This window comes from Nuphar pumila, chromosome 4, assembly GCF_984573655.1.
Source record: "Nuphar pumila chromosome 4, dmNupPumi1.hap1.1, whole genome shotgun sequence".
Taxonomy (NCBI): domain Eukaryota; kingdom Viridiplantae; phylum Streptophyta; class Magnoliopsida; order Nymphaeales; family Nymphaeaceae; genus Nuphar; species Nuphar pumila.
The window spans coordinates 111,864,161-111,884,492 of NC_143252.1; the positions used below are offsets into that span (position 1 = coordinate 111,864,161).

The 20,332-nt window shown below is 36.8% G+C and overlaps 1 protein-coding gene across 1 annotated transcript in view; it reads right to left on the reverse strand.

Moving 5' to 3' along the window:
- LOC149840592 (RPM1-interacting protein 4-like) overlaps nt 1-2,931 on the reverse strand; it is a 41,143-nt gene extending 38,212 nt beyond the window's left edge. Inside the window, exon 1 of the mRNA XM_090003220.1 lies at nt 2,559-2,931. Coding sequence (XP_089859346.1) covers nt 2,559-2,564 — 6 coding nt within the window. The 5' untranslated portion in view covers nt 2,565-2,931. The remainder of the gene's footprint in view (nt 1-2,558) is intronic.
- Between the last annotated feature and the right edge of the window lie 17,401 nt (nt 2,932-20,332).

Below are 20,332 nucleotides of genomic sequence, written 5' to 3' on the forward strand. Positions count from 1 at the left end.
CTTCATCATTGTCCACCAGAGAACATCCCTAGGTTAGTTCATCATTCTTAAATATATATCTATATATAATGCCCAACATGGGCGTTTTGGCCTTTTCACATTATGTAACTAGGTTAGTTCAATAGAAATGGGTTAGATGGTTTTTATACTTTTTTAATAAATGTAATTACTTTAGCCATTAGGATCTCTATGGGAATTACCCATAGAGACGTTGGGAGCTCCCAACGTCTCTATGGGAGCTCCTAAGGCTCCCTCTTGTTTGGGTTGTTGTGCATAAATAGGAACACATTGTCCCTATTTATTTTATGCTTTTTGCTGAGCATTTCATTAATAAAAATCCTCTATTTTTTATATTTGTTGTAAGCTCTAGTTGGCTTCCTATGTTGTTCCCAGTGGACTTGTGGTTGTGCATGTTGCATTGTGCTTTTTGTATGCCCTTAGTTGGCTTGTATTTACCTTCCGCTTATTTCATTGCATTTTGCACATAATAGAAACCTAGACAGCCTGATCTGCAGGCCTGACATGCTGGAAATAGGGCCTATCCATTCATTTTACATTTAGGTATTCAAGCTAACTTGTATCTCTCCGCAAATGTGAACCCATATCACTCTTTATCAGAAGATAAAACTGAACTCACTACAATGTTGTTGGAGATAACACAAATAGCCAACCCTCTCCCTTCACTCCAATCAGTAATAACTAATAAGAAGGATGCATGAGAAATGGCTGCATACCTTCAGCACATTATACTATCTTAACTTCCATATCACACACAAGCAGCTAGCACACATAAAGGTATTTCGTCAATTGCTGATTGTAATCTACAAATCCCTCCCTAATGATGCTGGCCCATATAATTGGTTATGACTACAGCTCGTGCAAATAAATTATGATAGCCACCTTGCACAGACACAACTCATATTCCAATTGTATAGGGACAACATCTGCCTTCCTCCAGTCAGACGCATGATTTTTAGCTTGGTCAGGAACTGAATTTGTACATATACAAGATCAAATAGTATGTGCCTCAAACTGGTACATCTCAAAAAGCACATCCTCAAAGTTCTGTGAGGGCAACAGCTGTCACCACCTTGACAAGTCCCTTCCGGTCAACTAGCAAAACTGCTCACCAAACATAAGCTAAAAACACATTCAACTCAAACTGATATATTCATTAAGTTATCTTAAAATGCCATAATGTTTGGCAGCTGGCAGAGAGAGCTCAACAACTGGTTCATCTAAACTAAACTATTAGACCAGAGGTTTTCTAGGATAAATAGCAGTCCCTATTCCAGCGACAAAGCACCTTCCTTATGATTGGGAATTTTAGAAACCATAAGCCTACACATTGATTTAAGCAGCTGAGGTAAGTGCATCAATGAAACGCAGATCGGCAAACCAAGTTATTCAATATGATGGAGATCTAAGTAGCAAAAGAGAACCTCACCACGTAAAAGATAGATAAGTGTAAAGAAAATACGTGAGAGCTCCTTGGAAGAGCATGTGAATCAGTAAAAACATGAAGGTCTGATTCATGAGTCATGACACACAAGCCTGTCTTTGCATACAGGCCTACATGGTAAACAAATAATGCTGCAGCTCGATGTGACTAAGTCTAAAGAACTAGCCTCATAGATCAATAAATTGAAAAAACGGAAACTATTTCAGAAATGTTTAGCAACACGAATGGGTAGGTGAGAGTTCTAGACATTGCATTCACATCCAAAGAAGTTAGAGAACACTAATAGTCGACATCTTTTATGACAAAAGAGGGAACATCAAAGTAAAGTGACATAACCTCCACAAGCAACACCATTTCATAAGATATCAACAAACGTTCATGGTCATTTCTGGCAATCTGGAATTCAGCGTTTTGGTCATGAACCAAAAAAGGAAAGAGTCAAAGCATAATCCAACACATGCTTTCAGCTGAATTAGGCCATACAATAAGTAGGACACACGGACCAATATCACACAATAGCAAATCCTTTGGACAATCAATTGAACACATCAACCAACGTCTCCAAAATTAGATAATTGTCATCAGGACAGAAGCGAATTTCCAATGATTAATCAAAAACATATTTTCACATTTCGTAGCAACCAATTCGGGATCGGATACCCAATTTAGCCGACAATTAAATAAGAGAACAGAAAGGTCATCCTCATCTCAGTGGTCAGAACTCACGAACTAAGACTACCCAAAATAGGAAAAGGCATTAAAACCCGCTTTTATCTCAAACTACTACAAACTTAAAGCGAAATACTCGGAATTTAGCCCTTTTCCCACACTGAAGACATCAAATCCACAGAAAAGAAGAATCACCCACAAACCATAAAGGCATAAACCCCATACTAACTTCTCGAAAAACTTCAAAACCACCCAAGAAGCCACACAATTTTCAACCAACAATCCCAAAAAACCACCACCTTCGCAAAAAATTCTCAAAAAAACCTCACAAGTACCAAAACTCCCCCACCCCCCTAAAAAACCACACAATTGCCAATTGACAAAATCCAAGATTAACCATCTTTCCAAACCACAAACACAAGCTCACCGCCATTACAGAAGCACCGACAAGAAGAAGAGACCGCGCCTTTCTTCACGCTTTCCGATCGCACAACCCCCCAAAAGAAGAAGACGACGACAGAGAGAGAGAGAGAAATGAAACGAATCCAATCACGGATTTTATCTTTTCCTGCTGGGATCAAACAAACGAAAAAGGGAGAAACACGAATGGAGGAAAATGGGAGGAAGAAGGAGAGGGAGGAACGAAGAAAGTCCCCAAATCCCCACCAGAACCGAATCGGAAACCCTCTCAACTCTCAAGAACAAGGAAGAAAAAACCCAATTCTCGCACTGACCGGCGTCTCCGGTTAACTTTGACCCAGCAGGCTCCCCTACTGCAGAAGAACCCAATCGTATTCCTCAAATCGTATGAAAATACGTGTAGACGTCCAAAACATCATCTGACATTGGCTTTTCTACAACACTACTATTAAATAAAAAAAAACTATCTTGGTAGAGTATATTATAAATGCATCAAGTTGACAGGACGTCACAAGTTTGAAACATGAAACATAAGGGTGTGTCCCTTGTCCCGAGGTCGAAACTGGGTGTACTCCCCAATCATCTGGAAGGGTATCTAGGGATTTTACTTTGACCACCTGAAGGTCGGCTAATATTATCACAAATATGTGTATACGGTCCCACCCATGACTCGAGATTGATTTTTTTAAACAATGCTTTTATTTTAATAAAAAATAATAATTTTTAATATTTTAATGTATACAAATATTTTATTTAAAATGTTACTAGAATATTTTAAATGTATTAAAATATTACAATATTTAAAACATTAATAGAATGTCCATACTTGTCATGGGTTGTCGACAGGCTATAAGTGGCCTGTCACTATGATGTCCACATATTTGCATAACCTAATCCTGATTAAGGGTGCAGGATTTTCCATTTGTGGCTAGATTTTATTCCAAAATAATGCGATTTTTCTACATTTGAGGCAAACAATCGTTAAAAAATGAGTACATTATTAAAAGGGTTTTTGCATTTTAATGCTCGATAAAAAAATCCGCAAAAATAAACTGAAAAACAACAAATAGTATATACGAGTTCAATTCTTTTTTTATCTTATGATATGTTTAAAAAAAATGGACATGTGAAAATCATATTAAGATTTCAAAACTACTACAAACAAAATCAAATTCAAGACTCAATGTGATTCGAACAGGAGATCTATGATAAATTAGTATTCATATCCGAGTATTTTAAATTTCTGCGTTCCAAAAGTTTCTTTCAAACTAACCGATTTTTTATGCGACATTTTAAAATACTTTTTTTTTCAAAATTTTATTAAAAAAAATGTACTTTGAGGGTTGAACAGAAGTTTTGCTAATCCTTGGGATATCACTTTTCTATGAAAGGGACAGCACTCGACTAGGACCAAACCAACAGGGTTCCGGGGGTGCGGTGATAAATAAGAATACCTGATTAAGACTGGGGTCCGGATTCAAAGGTCCTATTAATAGATGGATCCAGGTATAGTTTATAAAATTTTATTCCAGACCCAGCCTGGCCCGAGTTCCGATTATGACCCATAATTTTTTAATATAAAAATATTATTTTACGTCTGAGTCTGATTCATGTAGTTCTTATCAAATCTGAGTATGGTTTCTCTTATAGTAGACCCGATTAGACCTAGGTTCAGACCCATTACCATACTCAAAAATTTGATCCAAGACTGGTTTTACCTGGGTCTGAACAAAACCCGACCCGTTGACACCCCTAGTTAAAAGAATGTTGGTATGGTGTATTTTACAAGTATTATGTATTTCATACATATAATATCGCATAAATATGGTGGGCCCAGAAGAGTGATTGCAGAATGGCTGCTATTGGAGGGATTAAATTAGTGTTTTTTTTCTGTGTGTGTAAGAGGTAATTAATAATTTAATTATGCAACTAATCTCTTTCTGATAAGTCAAGTCTTTCAGGCCAGCTGGGAAGGTTTGTGTGCCGCACGTACGTTTGTGAAAACTGTGTTTTGCATGGTTTTTTAAGATTTGTTTAACAGTTAATCACAAAAAAAATGCAAATGAGAGATTAAATTATTCTTCACTAATCTCCCCTTAATTGGGGCGACTGTGTCTTGCAACATTAAAGTACTGTCTTCTTTTTTTTTTTAAAGGCAAGTTGGGGTTGGGCGGACCCCTACCAATTATACAACGATACCATTGAGATTTGAACTTGGAACGTCCCAACCCAAGGTGACGTGCACTAGCTGCTCCTACCAGACAAGCTGATCTCCCATTGGTATTAAAATATTATTTTTAGTACTATTTGTTAGCAGTAAAGCACCAAAGAACGAGGCCAAAGAGTAGGGGTGTTCGGGTTTGGTTTGGACTCAGGTAGAACCAGACCTGACCCCAATTTTCAGGTAAGTATCGGTACGGACTCAGGTCTATTCGGATCCACTATAAGAGAAATCATGTACAGACCCAAGAAGAACTACATGATTCAGACCCAAGAAGAAATCATATCCTCCTCTTCTTAAGTTATTTACAAATTAGGAGAATGAGATAGCTGGATGGTTAAGCCTTGCTATTATAACCAAGGGGTCGCATGTTTGAATCTAATGAGTGCTATAATGATCGAGGGGTCTCATGTTTGTATTTGGTGGGGGTTTTCCCACAGCTTTCTTGTAAAAAAGGCTAATCAATCTACGAGGAATCCATTCATATTGTAAAGTCTACAAATTTTTATAAATTTTCAAAAAACAATAAGGGATTATCTAGATACTTTTATGAGTAACCCATCAGCAGTCAATAATCGATGAACTTTTGGATGTTTATCAAGTTATTTAAACTTTTATAAGTTTGTTAAATGTCTTTAGATCTAGATCTCGATGAAAGATTCACAAGGATTGACTCCCCTCCCATGAAACCCGGTTCGAGTTATACATAGGAGATGCCTAGGATCCACTGGATCTTCAAACTAAATTTACTCAGATCCAATATATGATCAAAATTTGTAAAACACCATAACAAGAACTCAGATCCATTCGATGGACCCAGACCGAGTTTAGAATAATTTAGAGTTGGATCTCAAAAGAGATCTGGATTATTCAAAACCTTAAGACACATGGATTGGATCTATTTGATAGATCCAATCTCAAAACAAGTTGAATCCAAATGAGATTCACATTGATAAAAACTTTGAGTATAGATATGGATGTAGAAATATAGACCAATTTTCAAACATACAAAGACTCTATATATATATATATATACAAGAAATATGCAGATTAGCGATGGACGTAATCCGTCGCTAATCCATCGCTGAACAGTTTACGACGGACTAGCGACGGATAACTTTTATTGTAATTTCTTAGTCACTAATTAGCGACGGAACATATATGTCGCTAATTTATGACAGATTAGTGAATGTCATTATCCATCGTGAGGTCATCGCTAATCCGTAGAGATTTGGTTTTGCGAAAGATACACATCCTTCGCTAATTCCGTCGCTATTGTAGCGACAGATTTTTGATGGATTACAATCCGTCGCAAAACACCGGTCGATTCAGTTTTGCGATGAATAAATATTCATAGCTAAATTGAAGTTTGATACTAATTAGCGGCGGATATTATCCATCGTTAATCCGTCGCATAATTTTTTTAAAAAAAATAAAATATAAATATCGAGAAAAAAATTCTTATTATACAATTTATATATCTTGTGTATAAAAAACAAAGTACACAAAAAAAATACATATACAAAGCAGGTGAAACAAATTTAACACAAGTTACAAGGAAAAACAATTATCGATCCACTATAATCCTCGCCAAGTTCTAATTATTTAAAAGTGAACATATACAAAGAGTTTCGTTTGAAACAACAAGAAGGTGCAACAAATTCAATACATGAATCTAATCATCGCCAAGATTTGTAGCATCATCATCTTCATTGTCTCGATCAACCCCTTTTCATCCATGCCTCCATCAGCTCCTATACGTTGATTATCTCCAGCATTCTACAAGAGAACCGAAAGGTTAGTATTGATAAACAAAATATAATGAAATAAATTATATACAATGCACCTAATATAAGGCAATCAAAATAGCATAGATGAATGACACATAGACTAGCAATAAAGTAAAGGACATTAACAGAATTCAGATATGTGTTCTAAGGTTGACAAAAAAAATTCATAATTATTCAATCATGCAAATATGTGTTCTAAGGTTGTCAAAAAAATGTCATAGTGATTCAAGCATGCATATATGGTTTATAAGGCTGTCAAATAAATATGCTATGTATCACAATCATGCATATATGTGTTATAAGGCAGTCAAGAAACTTTCATAGTGATGAAATCATGCTTATATGTGTTCTAAGGTTGTCAAAAAACTTTCATAGTGATTTAATCATGCATATATGTGTTATAAGGCAGTCAAACAATTTCATAGTGATAAAATCATGCTTATATATGTGTTCTAAGGTTGTCAAAAAGCTTTTATAGTGATTCAATCGTGCATCTTATATGTGTTCCGAAGTTGTCAAAAAACTTTCATAGTGATTTAAGCATGCATATATATGTTATAAGGCAGTCAAACAATTTCATAGTGATGAAATCATGTTTATATATGTGTTCTAAGGTTGTAAAAAAACTTTCATAGTGATTAAATCATGCATATATGTGTTCTAAGGTTGTCAAAAAACTTTCATAGTGATTCAATCATGCATATATGTGTTATAAGGCAGTCAAAAAACTTTCATAGTGATAAAATCATGCTTATATGTGTTCTAAAGTTGTCAAAAAACTTTCATAGTGATTCAATCATGCATATATGTGTTATAAAGCAGTCAAACAATTTCATATTTATGAAATCATGCTTATATATGTATTCTAAGTTTGTCAAAAAACTTTCATAGTGATTCAATCATGCATATATGTGTTACAAGGCAGTCAAAAAACTTTCATAGTGATGAAATCATGCTCATATGTGATGAAATCATGCATATACTAACTTGAAATCTAATGACATGAAATAAATGACATGAAACTTTCATACCTGACGGGCAACTGCAGACGAAGTTCCCTTGTCCCCAAAAAAACTGCACAACTCTTTACGGACAACGTTGAAAATGACTTTATGTAAAAAGTCATGCACTGTGTCTTTAACAAGCTGGCAGACACCATCCCAAGAATTAGCAGGGTCAATCGAATGTTGAGAGTTGATGTTGGCGGGAGAACTCTGAGAGCTCTGGCTGGAGAAAGCAACGATTAGTGTGGTGTTCATATTACTCCCAAACCTGAATACACAACCCTTTTTTGGTTCATCGGTTGCAGTCACTCATGCTACAGGATCAAAAGGCGAATGTTGAGTAGAGTCATCGCCATATCGCTCTACCATCTGTTGCTCGTATAATTCCTACAAAGTAATGATTACAGTATGAATTAATAATTAAGAATTATAATATTTATGATAACTTGTCTAATACTATGTTTATTAATACAATAAATATATACCATTGTCGCTCTCACCTTCTCTGATACGAACTCTCCTGTGCTCTTACATTTATGTGTTTCAACAAACACATCCTTGCAAGGCACAATGCCTCCTTTTTTTGCTTCCTATGAGGTTAAATGATACAAAAATCAATTAAAAGGTATGCAACAATACTTATAAATTTGACAATATATATTGATGAGTTACCATTTTCTTCTGGTGGCTCCCAAAAGTCCTAGATCCACCTATGTGTAGATGGGCATCAGGCATCTTCACTCGGTTTTGTGCAGCCTTTGCTGAGCAGTTTTGAAATTTATGGCCCACCTACTTGTCGCACATTGCATCCCAATAATCTGACCTGACAGTAGGAAGGTCATGACCCTTCCACTGCAGTTGATCATCTATCCCACCATATGTTTTTATTATTGTAGTCTTCATATTATATAGCATATCGGCAAATCGACTGGCAGCCGGCTACCTTCTGCCACACCCATCTTGTATCCTACTCCTTCTTCGCAGTCGTGAAGCGATTCGAAGCCTATAAATAATTTCAGAAAGTTAGTACACATGACTATAACAAAAAATTAATTATGAAACACATTAGCTATGATAAATGATTGTATACCGTGAATGAGGACCACAATCTGTCCAACACCTCCTTCGGGTATTCTTTTCATTGAGTGACCGGTCCTGGAAGATGTTGAACTAGTGACTGTTTAATTTCTCATATTACTTCTTGTGGCTCGAACCTCGCGTTGCACATGAATTGGTACACATTATCAATCGACTATCGATATACACTATTTATAAGATAAGTATTGGATAAGTGAAAATGAAATACTTACGATCGACTATCGATATACACTATTTGAATGAATCATCGTGTGTCAGACAGAAAAGACCCTGCATTCGACGTTGTCTTATGATGTGTATGAATAGCTGGTGCAGGTGGGTCATGTGCAGGCGAAACATCATCTATTGAAAAATGAGTTAGAAATTCACACAATGCACATTTAAACTAATCAAGTATACAATTATTTAATTGATATACCTATCAAAGCATTACGTGAAGGCGAAGCCTGAGACTGGCTATCACGGCCTCCACTTGATCCTCGACTACTGTGACCTCCACGAACCATATTTTGACAAATAAAAATATTATTTGGATCAGTTACATAACTCTTGATCTTATCATGGATATGACATATGCATGAAATATAAAGATTTAAAGGTCCTACATGAATCAGTTTTATAACTATAAATGAACTGTGCATGTACATGATAAGTATGCATGGAATGTAACATGATATGCAATTCCATGAACGTGGATACATAATCAAATTGAAACTAACTTCATGCAAGCATGCATATAATCACATCAAACATTGCAATACATTCAAATTATTCATATCACAACAATGTCAAACATGTAACTGCAACAAACACACTCTAGTATCCCGCTAACTACAACCATGACTAGCATGGTCTCCGAAATACAAACATAAGAGCATATGAGAAAGTGATGTGGTATGTATTACAAGATGTATTGCACTAGCTCGAGTATGCTTCCTCATCACTTGTTTGACTTTTATATTCAAACTCCAAAAATAAGAGCACTTCTATTTTTATACATTCAAATCATGCTCACCATGATCTCCAAACTCCAGCAAAGCAATCATAAATATTCACAACTAAGTGAGTGTGTGAACAGAGAAGTGTTGCATCCAAGAAATTAAATAACCTGTGATGCGCCTGCATCACTTACTCACCACAGGTATTTATCCGATTTGCATGCTTTTGCCTTTGCATTTTTCTTATTTCTTTTTGCATGACATTTTTAGCCACATGCGATGTTTAGCACTAAGTATCGTGCAATTAGCTCAGCTACGCACCTGCAAAGCACAAATGCACAAATAGAGGATTGGCCTGCGGTGCCTTTTTTATGGGTGTGTTGTCGGCTAAAATGTTGGCTCACAGCATGATACCGTGAGGCAAACAGTGGATTACCATAGCCGTGCACTCGATGTGCGGTGGATTTCCGCAGCTCGCATGAAGCGTCAGAAGTTTGCTAGAACTCTAAAGGCAATTTCTCGTCTCAGCTTAGCGACCCCAGGTCAGATGAGGCCACCCGCTGAGTTTAAGCATATCAATAAGCGGAGGAAAAGAAACTTATATGGATTCCCCTAGTAACGGCGAGCGAACTGGGAATAGCCCAGCTTGAGAATTGGTAGGCTTCACCTTCCAAATTGTAGTTTGTAGAAGCGTCTTCAGCGGGGGACTAGACCCAAGTCACCTGGAAGGGGGCACCAGAGAGTGTGAAAGCCCTGTCATGTCCGGACCCTGTCGCACCATGAGGCGCTGTCAATGAGTCAGGTTATTTGGGAATGCAGTCTACGACAGTGAGGGTGAGAGCCCCATTGTATCAATGTGGTGCTCGTCAACGACGGTGGGTCGGAAAAGGCGATGAGAGGGAGAGTGCTCGGTGGTCATCGGCGGTGACACACGACGATGAGAGAGATGGAGTGAGGGAAGAAGGAGGAGGTAAAGGAGAGGGTGACGGGCGACAAACAACGGGCGGCGGGCGACGAGCGACAGGATGAAACAGAAAGGAAAAAGAAAGAGGCTCGCATTAGGGTTTTACGGGAAATTTAGCGACGGAAAAAAAAATCCATCGCAAACATCGTCTCAAATTTGGGACTGAGAAGCGACGGAAAAATGGTGTCGTGAAGGAGTGTGAGACATAATTTTTTCGTCGCTAATCCGTCATAAATTTGTGATGGCGTTTGCGACGGAATTGTTTCGTCGCAAATTTCACAACTAATTGCAATTTTTTGGACGGATAGTTTTCTCTTGCTAATCCGTCACAACTTTACGATGGATTATTTTTGTCACAAATTTCCGTCGCTAAATATTGTTTTTCTTGTAGTGTATATATATGAATGGTTATGTTTGGATCAGAGATCCAAACAAGGCCCAAAGTGGGTCTCACATAAAATGAACTAGGGTTTGGGTCCATTCGAACCCAACCCAACAAAGAATACACCACTATTGCATTGAATTTGAATTGGATCCAATCTAATCCCAATCCAAATCCATATGCTTTAGAATAAGGTTTGCATTGGATTTGAATTTTTTAAAATCCAAATTCAAATCACACAATATATATATATATAATGGATCGAGTTCGATCTAAATGAACTCAACTCAATATGAAACAAGATCTAAAATTAATATATATTATATATAATATATATGTATATTGGGTAAGTAGTGGATTGAGTTTGGTCAAAATGGACCCAACCCAATCCAACAACACATAACAGTCCACTTTCTTAAAGTGTTTTGGATTGAGGTTGGAACCAACTAGATCCAACTCAAATCCATATTCTTGCACCCCACCGCCTTACACAACCTATTTAATCCCTCCCCTATGGTTTTTAATGAACCACACACATTGTTTTTTCAAAACCCTGACACCTCCTCCCTCACTGCCTTTCTTACCCTCTCAATTCTTTTTGCGTATGCCACCACCACCGATAGTGTCCATGCCATTGGTCACCCTGCACTCTCTCTCCCTCTGATGTCTTCTGATTGGGTACTTAGCCGCCTCTGGTGTCTCTCGGCTGGGCACCCAGCCACCTCAGTAAGGCCTTTCATCACTTACTCTAAAAACAAATAGAACTTAACAGGAAATAAAAAAATCATGCACGATATTACGTGGTTAGGTGTTGGGATCACCTATATCCATGGGTCAAGCTCACTATTCACTTACACAATATAAGTAGGTTTCATTATCAACATTTTTATACACTCCACCTTTAGAGGTTTCCTTATTGATAGGATAAATTCTATTAAGATTTTCATTACAATCAAGTGTCAAGAGTTTTACCATATCCAAACATTTTTTATTCTTATTATGAGATTGTTGCCTTGCATTATCTTTCTGCCTTCTCTTATCGTCCAAATTGTGATCCTCATTCAGACTATCGTGATCCTTTGTTGAGGCCACCAAGGTTGGAGGTTTAGCGGTAACATTCATCTTATCATGCCCCCTCAAACTCAAGTTGGGGTAAATCCATAACCTGAGTTTGCTTTGTAACTTATCAAAATCAATATGAGGAAGCACTTTGTTTAATATCTCAGCTATCGGTTGGGAAGAAGGGACAAATTTGGTGATGAGACTTTCATGAGCTACCTTTTTTCAAACAAAGTAGAAGTCGATTTCAACATGCTTCATGCGAGAGTGAAATGTCGATTTATCACAAAATATGATAGGTGGTTCAGATAAATATATCCCAATATCTCGAAGAATAAATGACAACTATGTAAGTTAAGTTGTTGTTGATGCCATTGCTTTGTATTCGGCTTCAACACTTGAACGATCCACTGTATGTTGCTTTATAGCACTCCATGATATGCAGTTGGCGCCTAAGAATATTCAAAAACCTGTGGTAGATCTTCTAGTAAGAAGGCATCATGCCCAGTTCGCATAAAAAAGTTTATAATTGAAGTGGAGTGTTAGCCATTAACCGATTTTCATACTCGATAGTTTCATGAACATATCGTAAAATTGCTTTGACCATTTAAAAAATGGAACTTAGTGGAACTTTGAATGAATTGACTAATATATTTTACACTGTATGAGATGTCTGGTCTAGTGAATGTCAACTATTGTAATCCGCCTACCAGACTTCAATTCAAAGTGCAATCATAAAACAAATTTTCACTTTCTTCTGTGAGGCGCAAATTGGATGCCATAGGAGTGGAGACCGGTTTGGCTCCTAGCATCTGAGCCCAATCCAGTAAGGCATAAGCATACCGTTTTTGGTAAAAAAATAAGCCTTAGGAGAAGCGATGAACCTCTATTCCCAGAAAATAGTGCAGATAGCTCAAATCTTTCATAGCAAACTCATTACAAACTTCGGTAATAAAATTATTTATCATAGAGTGATTATTCCCTATGAGAATTATATCATCTATATAAAGCAAAAGAATCATTATCCCTTGATTACTTTGGCAAAAATACAAAGATAAATCAACAACACTAGAATAAAATCCCACATAGAATAAAAATGTATCAAATCTGTCATACTAGGCTTGTGGAGCCTGTTTTAAACCATATAGGGTTCTATTCAATTTGCACACAAAATTTTGGTTTATACTTATCTCTGTACCCAAATGGTTGATCAATATAGACATCTTGATTTATGATCCCATCTAAAAAAGTAATTTTTACATGTAATTGTCTGATATCCCAATTGTAGGTAAGAGCAACTATTAAAACAATTCTAATTGATGCAGGTTTTATAACAAGAGAGAAGGTTTTTGCAAAATCAACTCTAGGTATTTGGTTGAACTCTTTAGCCAACAAGCAAGCTTTAAGGCATTCTAAGTTCCCATCACTTTTAACTTTTGTCTTAAAAACCCATCTACTCCTAATGACATTCATATTAGGCGTTCAAGGAACCAAAACCCATGTACTATGTTGTTCTAATGCTAACAATATTTCCTTCATTGCCTGATGCCAGATAGAATTTTTCAATGCTTCATTAACGGTTTTTTGTTCCAGTGGCACAGTTAGAGCTAAAAAATATTTTGGGTTTGGTTTTAATATGCCTTCTTTTGACCGTGTGACTATATGATGAATGTTTTGGGCATCTGACTCAACAACATCTGAATTTTCAGATTGAAGAACATTTTCTTCATTTTGAGCTTCTAGTTCAAGAGAGATAAGATTTTCATGATTCCCTTGATCATCAAGGCTTTGATGATCATTTTGAATCTCATTAGGAAAACTGGAAGAATTGTTTTGAAAAGCACTATTTTTGCAGCCATCATTAATGCAACTTCTCTGTATAACATTGTTAACTTGATGACAATAACTCGAATCAATAAAACTCACTAACTCTTCATTATCTGTTATAGAGGAAAACAATTTACCAGGAGCTCTAAATGAAAAAACATGCTCATCAAACACATGTCTCGATATGAATACACGATCGGTAGATGGATAAAGGCATCTGTATCTCTTGTGAAACTCACTATACCCCAAAAATATATGGTAAGGATCATGGTTTAAACTTACTTTTATTGTAATCTCAAATATATGAAAAACATTTGCAGCCAAAGGATCTAAGGCAATAATAGTTTAATTGTTTCTTTTATAACAACTCAAAAGGCGATTTCATATGAAAGTTTGGAGAAGAAAGTCTATTAATCAACCACAGAGTGATGGAGAAGGCTTCCACTAAAAAATGTGTTTGAATATTACTATGAAAAATCATAGTTAATCCCAATTCAGTAATAGAGCAATGTTTATAATCTACCATGCCATTTTGCTCGAGCATTTTCGGGCAAGCTTTAACATGTTTAACGCCTCTTTCTTTCAAAAAAAAATTCAATGTGTGGCTATTGAATTCTCTTCCTTCATCAATTTGAAAAACCTTGATTCTTTTCTCAAACTGAGTGATCGCCATATTGTAAAATTCAATAAATATTTTTGTGAACTCAAATTTGGTTTTTAATGGATAAAACCATGTGAATCTTGAATATTCATCAATAAATATAGCATAAAGCCTAATTTTTTAAAAAGAAGATGTGGGTGTCGACCCCCATAAATCACAATGAATCTTATCAAACAGTCTTAAACAATGTTAATCAACATAAAGAAATGGTAACCTACATATTTTGCGTATTTGACAACTTAGGCAAACTGACAGTTACCTCAATAGAATTATTTCTAACTAGAAAATGAACCAGTTGCATGTTGGGATGACCCAGTCTGGCATGCCAGACATCGTTGAGAACATATATGAATCGTGGAGAATATTAGACTTGCTTATTCTTTGACATTACTCTATATAGGCTATTGATTTTATTGCCCATCACCACCACCTTGTTGTTGGCTTGATCCTTCACCAAAAAACCATTAGAAAACACAGAGAAACAAGGCATGTCAGATGTTAACTGGCTATAACTAAAATCAAATTTTTCTTAATCTCAGGGACAACAAGAGCATTCTCTAATATCAAATTTTTACTTCCAACTTTTAAATTTGTCATCCCATTGTGGGTAATAGGAAGTTTAGATCCATCACCAATAATGATTTTTTTCATACCATAATACTTATTAAGATTGTCCAATTTACTTACATCTGAAATCACATGATCAATCACTCTTGTATCTTGAAACCAAGCATTGTCTTGACCATTCGAGAGCTTTAGTGCTGCAAGCGCTTGAGGGACATCTTTTGATTGAAATGTCTGATTACAACGATGCCAACAATTGATAGCGCTATGATTTGCCTTGAAGCAAATTTGATAGATCATGCCTTTCTCTTTATTTTTTGTTTGGTTTTGATTTCTTGCTTGACCATTGAACTGCTTCTTTAGGGCTGAACTATTTTCTCGATTTGTGGTTTATCCTACTTGAGTAAACTCATGCTTTTTTGAAGAAATTTGCTGTTTTTTGTTAGAATATCAATATTTTTGGTTTCCAGTTCTTTGGCTTAATAACGTTGAGTGGTTGTTCACACCTTCATAAAGGTCGCATCTGGTTTGATGGCTTTGTAACAAACCAACGGCTTGTTTATATGATGGGTTTGGTGGTTTTAGTATTGTTGTAACAAATGATTCCTAACTAACTCTAAGATCATTCAATAACCAAAACACCTTAGTATCATCATCCATTGGCTTGCCTATGGCTGCAAATTCATTACATATATTCTTAAAGCTCTTTATATAGTTGACTATAGACATCTCATTTTCCCGATGTAATTGAAACTTTTGAACTAATAAAAATTTACATTCTTTAGATACGTGAGCAAAAGAGGTTATCAAAGCATTTTATACCTCTCGGGAAGTTTGAAATCCAACAACAATTCTAAGGACTTCTTCAGCAAGAATCTTAGTTATCCACCCTCGCAGTAAACAATATGATTTCCTTCATGCCATGTACTCTAGATTCATAGTTGCACTCGCTAGAGTCTATGTAAAGTGAGATGGCATAGGGTATTCTCCATCAAGAAAGTCTATCATATCTTTACTTTCTACCAGACCAAAGAATTGAGTTTGCCACAACAAAATGTTTTTATGGTTAAGTTTAACTGTCAAAAAAATTGTGATATTAAGGTTAAAGGGGTAGAGGTATTTAACTAAGGAAGTCGATTTAGTTGAGACAACAACCATGATGAAGAGGTCGTGAGCAATTTTGATCAAAACACCCTCACCAAAAAATCAACTCTGATACCATGAAAATAAATAGAACTTGATAGAAAATAAAAAAATTCATATACGATAATACGTGGTTCAGTGTTGGGATCACCTACATCCATAGGTCAAACTCACTACTCACTCATACAATATGAGTAGGTTCCATTATCAATGTTTTTTATATACTCCTTCTTAGGAGGTTTCCTTAACAGATAGTTTTCCTTATTGATAGGATAAATTTTGTTAGGATTTTTGTTACAATCAAGTGTCAAGAGTTTTACCATATCTAAACGCTTTTTATTCTTATCGTGATATTGTTACCTTACATTATCCTTATATATGCCTTCTCTTATCGTCCATACCGTGATCCTCGTTCAGACTATTGTGATCCTTTATTGAGGCCACCAAGGCTAGATACTTAGCTGTAACATTCCTCTTATCATACTCCTCTTCTTTTCCCCCTCTAATCAGCCATAGGGCAAGCGCCACCTGCGCTTGCCTCCTCCGCTGCCCCCATTTCTTCTTCTTCCTTCACTCTTTGATTTTTCTAGTAGCCACACAGCAACAACCATGGCTACTATCATTGGCTACTGACCCGAGCAGGGCTCGGGTCCCCTGCCATGCCACCTGCAAGTACGATATGGGCTCTTCTTCCCTCCCTCACCAGAGCCAACACCTCTTGAGGGCATAGTGACGCTGCCTACATAGCCATCACCCCCTCCTCCTTCTTCTATTTGATCGACTGCCCATGGCAGCAACAACTTAGTGGCCTAGCTCCCTATAGCACCACCTACATTGGGTAGGGGCCCTGCTCCAAAAGGGTGGCGCCATTTGCACCATCGTTGCTCTCAGATATTCTTGGCAACAACAACAATGCATGTTGTTGTTGCCTTTGGCATGGCATAGCCTAGCTGAGCTCGGCTAAAATTGAGCCCATCTTAGCCTCTTTTAAAACCAAGCTTGGCTCAGTCAGTAGACCTTATACCCTATTGCCTCTTGCATGGCATAACCGAGATGAGCTCGACTAAAACTAAGCCTAGCTAGGACCCTTTTAAATCGAGTTGGCTCAGTTGACTGAGCCAACTTGATTATGGCTCAGTCAGGCTGAGCTCAACTAAAACATAGCCCAACTCATTTCCTTCACAATGAGCCCAACTTGGTCAAAGCCTTCATCTTTTTCTCCTTGCTCTGGCTAAGGCTCCTCTCAGAACCATGAGTGTCGGGCTCGGCTAAAGCTCATCTGATCCAAGCTCGGTTGAGCCCAAGCCAAGCCACTCACCCTTTTTTGCTTGCTAGCATAAGCCCATTCTAGCTCGACTTAACCTAGCCGATCTCAACTCGAATAACACAACCGAGCCAACTCGAGTTAAGCCTTGATAAGCCTGTCTTGGTTCAATCTTTCACCAAAAATAAGTTTTAATCTTCATTTTTTCCACAAATCGATAAAATCTTTTGAACACATCAAATCCGTGTGACTTACAAGATTTTGTACATCAGGCATGAATACCGAGGCACGAGCAAGCTAGCACCTACGCTCGGAATCGTCAAAACTTCAGACTATCTTTGAGATAGAGAAAAATATATGCAATGATGGTGGTTGTGCACTTCTAATATATGTATTTATATTTATGTCAAAATATATATATTATTATTATATGTATATATACATGTATATGACTTATTTAGAGTACACAATTTTGTGATACTCATGCTTTATTTAAATATTCACATGCACTTATTTAAAGTATGAAGTTTTGTGAACTTTTGTTTGATTTATGATGACCTTTTGATGGATGCTGCTTCGTTATATGTGTAAACATATATACATATGATTTATTTAAAGTATGCAAATTTGCAATACTCATGTTTTATTTAAATTATACATGTATTTATTTAAAATACATAGTTTTGTATATTTCTGCATTATTTACGATAGCCTTTAGGCAAACACTATTTTATTATATGTGTAAAATATATATACATATATACGTACGATTTACTTAAAGTACACAATTTTGCGTATTTGTGCTTACTTTAAATTATGTGAACATTTATTTAAAGTTCATAATTTTGCATACTTCTACTTTGATTAAGATGATAAATCCCACATCAGAGAAGTTAAGTTCGTGATTGCATTATCAAAATGTTCTTCTTGCTTTTTTTAGGGGTCTCCTTGCTTTTTTAATTTCACAAATTGTGAATTAAAATTTGGTTCATTTGATGCCATTGCTTGTTTCTCTTCACAAATCTTAAAGAAGAGAGTAGGAAACATTGATGTGTGACTCGAAGTGTTTTTTTTTTTCAACCAAGAAAACTGGAGTTTGGTTGACCCCTACCTGTTTATTAATTGAAAACCAAAAGGAACATATTTACATGGGGGAATCCAATAACCACTGTTGATCATTTTAAGTGGTGGCGATTCTAGCGAGAAACTGAGCTAACCCATTCAAGTCTCTGGAAACAAATCTAACAACTCTTGAAAAGTAGAAAAGATGAGATACTAAACCGTCTAATAGAGGATTATTAATTTGATTTCCTTGGTCCTTCTGGGAAGCATCGATCATAATGCACTGATTGACTGAAATGTTGCTCAAAACCTTTTCTCAAGCTGTCAAATCTTTGTCTTTCAGGTTTGAGTGATCAATTATCCATCCTGTTTTATTGAACTATCGTTGAGAGTCTCGAATTGTATATCCTTAATATTTAGTATAAGGACTTTTGTATAGAACTATTTATATATAAATCATTGGTTTGAATCTTCATGTTTTTAAATAATTATGTGAAAATGCAAGCCAAAATGCAAGCCCAAATTCAAGACATTTGAAGACCTAATCCATTTGCTGAAAATTTCACATGTAACCTGTCTAGGGTTCACTAACTTGGTCTTTTCAAACTACTATTAACTTTGAAAATGATTAACTATAAAATTTAAATTTTTCCTACACAAGTTCAAAATTCTAGAGCATTACACAGCTGGATAGAAAATGGCTAGTAAAAGTTGTCAAAGTGATGGGACATCACAAGCTCAAAACCTATGATGTGAGCCTTTTGCCTTAAGACCAAAATAGAGTGTCCTTTTTTTTTTAATGGCAAGCTCGAGTTAGGCAGACCTCTACCAGTCATGCAACTATACAATTGGGTTTTGAACCTGCAACATCCCAACACATGTTGGCGTGCACTAGCTGCTCCTACCAGACAAGCAGAGCCCTGTTGGTGGGAGTATCACAGGATAACCTATGGACGAAGAAGACCTGACACTCCAATGTATCACAGGATAACCTATGCCTGTATCCGTAGTCAAAATATGGTAGAACTAGATCGTGAAGTTGACACTGACTAAATTCGACCTAACATTCCAAATAAATTTGGATTTGTTTTGGTCTATACAGGTCGAGGTGTCGTTTGGTGCCGTGGCAAAGTTGAACGAGATCCCGATCTTGCTTAAGTGATTGCTTATGCAACACAGGGCAATCACGACACAGTCATGTGAATGCTGTCATGTCATTCCCATGTATCACATAGGCCGGCACTTAAGCTATCCTTGTATCCTTGCTCTAGTAAAGTGCTCGTACTGAGCGTGTGATGCAAGCCCTGTTGGCAGGATCTAGCTTTTGATGAGACCAGCAGAGAAACTCCAGTGACCTCCTGCCGGAACTACGGCATAAGAAGCACAAGCTTGTGGGATCCCATGCGGTAAGGGGTCCTGTATCAAGCTCAAGGCCCAGGATCGAATCCCTCTGCCACATGAAGCGCCTGTTGTTCCGGTAGGGTCCGCTTAACCCCAGCTTGCCTTTCAAAAAAAAGTTTTTTCGCTTGATAGAGGTTGCATTTAGGCTTAGATCCAGAAAAGCCTGATACCAACTTTTAATTTTAATTTTTAAAAAATTGAATGGGTTCCAGCTTCTAATTCTTAACGGCCAGTTGGATTGGTTCCTGCCTTGGCCTCGATTAGAATGAATGGATGGTAATGGTGCATCCAAGTACATGGCCTGGGTTCTGGTTCACAACTTGATAGGATGGCAATGATGTCTAAAAGAATAGGTTGGATTCAATCGAGCCTTACTTTTCCGTGTGCGCCTCTCTCTCTCTCT